Genomic DNA, 2913 nt, shown 5'->3' on the forward strand with positions numbered 1-2913 from the left:
ATCATCCTAACAGAGCACTTTGCTCTCAGAGTGCAGGTTTACTTGTGGTTCCTAGAATCCACAGAAGTAGAATGGGAGTCAGAGCCATTAGCTATCAAGCTCCTCTCCTGTGGAACCAACTCCCAGTCTCAGTTTGGGAGGCGGACACCCTCTCTACCTTTAAGATTAGACTTAAGACGTTCCTTTTTGATAAAGCTTATAGTTAGGGCTGGATCAGGTGACCCTGAGCCTTCCCTTAGTTATGCTGCTATAGGCCTAGGCTGCTGGGGGGGCCCATGATGCTCTGAGTTTCTCTCCCCTCCCTTCCCCTCCCCTATCCTCCCCTCCCCTCTCTCTCCCTATGTTTCTATATGCCACCATTACACATTACTAACTGTGTGTCTCCTTTCTTCCGTAGTGTGTCCTCTCTCTCTCCCTGTACCTTTCTGCAGGTTGCCCTGGCCCTGGAGCTCTACGTCTCTGACGAGCAGTCACCAGCCACATCGACCTGATCAGTGTTTGATTGTTGTGTCTTGTTGCTTTTCTTCTTTTGTCACACCCCAATGGGTCGAGGCAGAAGGCCGCCCACCAAGAGCCGGCGTCTGTCGGAGGGTTCTTCTGTTAAAGGGAGTTTTTCCTCCCCACTGTCGCCAAGTGCTTGCTCAAGGGGGATTTGTTGGGTTTTCCCTATGTAATAATATTGATAACAATAAGGTCTAGACCTTACTTTGTAAAGTGTCCTGAGATGACTTTTGTTGTGATTTGGCGCTATACAAATAAAATTTGATTTGATTTGATTTGATGACAACCACGATAGACTCTGTGATATGACATTAGCTTTTGACAGTCAGTCATGTGGGAACAGGGTAACTGAGTTAGTTAGTATTAGCAATCTCTGGGACAGGCTAACCTAGTTAGCAGGGCTATTACTGGAGCAGGGAGCCTCTTAACATAATACAGAGACAGCCATGATACCATTACTGAGTCATTAGGCGTCATATATATACGTGATAGCATTAGCAAGTCATTACTGAGCATACACTGACAACATTAGCTCATGAGTTCGTACACTATCCTGTAACCCCTAATTGGACGCTAGCCTGTTTATGTTGGGTGTCCATATTAGAGGAACAATGTGCTATCATTAGCCTTGATTTAAAATCGTGTATGTAGGTTTTTCATTTTTGTTGGGTTTTAGGTGTTTTCATAGCTCCTGTTTTTGACATTTACCCAGTTGTACATCAGAAGCTCTTACTTTGTTGAATGATAAAATATGAGTTTATAATAGGCTACAAATATAGAATTTATTAGTATTTGTTCAAATTATCATTCTGCAGAGTGGTGGGAAAACATTTGAACTGATGAGATTACAGTAATAAAATATAAAATGAGCACAGCCAATATGATTATACTGCAGTACATTGTTACTGTTTCACACACACATACACACTACTGCACATCATACTTACAGAGTTTTAAGGCTAGTGAGGCCTCTAAACATGCGTCCCTGCAATCCAGTTAGCTTGTTTCCTGTTAGCAGTAGCTCCAAAACTCCACCTGCTCCATCAAATGCGCCCTCACGAATGTCTCTCAGCTTGTTGTTGCTCAGGTTGCTGCATTAGAGACAAAGAAGTTACAGATTTTACTGCTAGTATATTTAGGTTTTCTGCTTGTGTCTATTTTAACTGCACGCTGAATAGCTTATGAAGTCATTAACATATATGACCAAAAGGACAAGATTACCCTTGCATGCATAAATATATGAAAAAGCATCACACACATACACGATATTCTCATTTTAATTGCAGTAATCAATCATGTCAGTTAATAAATGCTAACACTTCTCTCTTTCATTCTAATGTTCTCATCTTGTACAGATATTCTGATAACAGCTTAGAGACATCACTATCACAGTGCACACACATACAAACATGCACAAAAGAAAATGAGACAAGTGGTCACAGGCAACGGAAAGTGATTGCTATTGCTCTTCCTTCAACACACAATGAGAAAAATGAAAATGAAAAGAGAGCATTTGGCCACAGAGACAATAACTGAGTTGATAACTATCACAACTATTGTAGCTTTCATTCATAACTAGTTTTGTGCTTCCTCTTATCAGCTGTATAGAGGACAAGAGAAGAAACAATGGGAGGAACAAGCAGAAAATAGGACACTAAAGAGAAACCTGAATGACTGTATACAAGAGCAAAATGAACAGCAGCAGGGCAGATGCAAGGGGACCTGAGCATGTGAGGCTGGAAGGACAGAAGGAGAGGAAAGGAGAAGAGAGGTTAGGAGATGAAGAAAGTGAGGGAAGGAATTGAGAGAAGCAAAATGGAAATGAGTGCTAGCCAATCTATATCATCAGTGACACTGCTAGATGGTTAGCAATTTCCTCTCCAATAAATCAACTGCTTGTCTCTGCTCTGTCTTCCTCTATCTCACTTTGACACACACACACACACACACAAACCCAGAGTAGGTTGTTCTATAGATAAGGACTGACTGTAAATCTAAATCTAAAGCCCATCTTCTGCTTTCATTTAATATTCACTTCCTCCATACCTCCAGCCCACCCTTCCCTTCCCATCATTTCTCTGTCCCTCTTATCCTCTTGTTTGTTTTTAGCCTCATCTTACTTCCCCTGCTCATTCTTGTCCTCTCTGCTTATATGGGTTTTCTCATATCTTCATCTGTCCTTTTCCTTTTTCCATTCCACTATCACTTTTCTTCCTTTCCTATTTTTTCACCCCCTTAACCTCTAACTTGTGGCATCCCTTCCCTCTTTTCCATCTCTTCTCATCTGTTTGTTTCTGTCATCTAGTCATTGCATTTAAAAGAATAACTATATATACATACATCTTCCTCAAGTTAGGCAGCTTCTTGAATATCCCTGCAGAATCCAGGACGGCAATCTCATTGTCGTTTAGC

At 41.3% G+C, this 2913-nt stretch overlaps 1 protein-coding gene across 1 annotated transcript in view; it reads right to left on the reverse strand.

Moving 5' to 3' along the window:
- The window catches only part of slit3 (slit homolog 3 (Drosophila)), a 241060-nt gene that overhangs the window by 52426 nt on the left and 185721 nt on the right, over window positions 1-2913 (reverse strand). Inside the window, exons 17-18 of the mRNA XM_020607480.1 lie at window positions 2842-2913; window positions 1449-1592 (exon numbers count right to left, since the gene is read on the reverse strand). The exon at window positions 2842-2913 is cut by the window's right edge and continues 3 nt beyond it. Of these exons, the coding sequence (XP_020463136.1) occupies window positions 1449-1592; window positions 2842-2913 (216 nt within the window). The remainder of the gene's footprint in view (window positions 1-1448; window positions 1593-2841) is intronic.

Source organism: Monopterus albus, unplaced genomic scaffold, assembly GCF_001952655.1.
Source record: "Monopterus albus unplaced genomic scaffold, M_albus_1.0 scaffold86.1, whole genome shotgun sequence".
Lineage (NCBI taxonomy): Eukaryota > Metazoa > Chordata > Actinopteri > Synbranchiformes > Synbranchidae > Monopterus > Monopterus albus.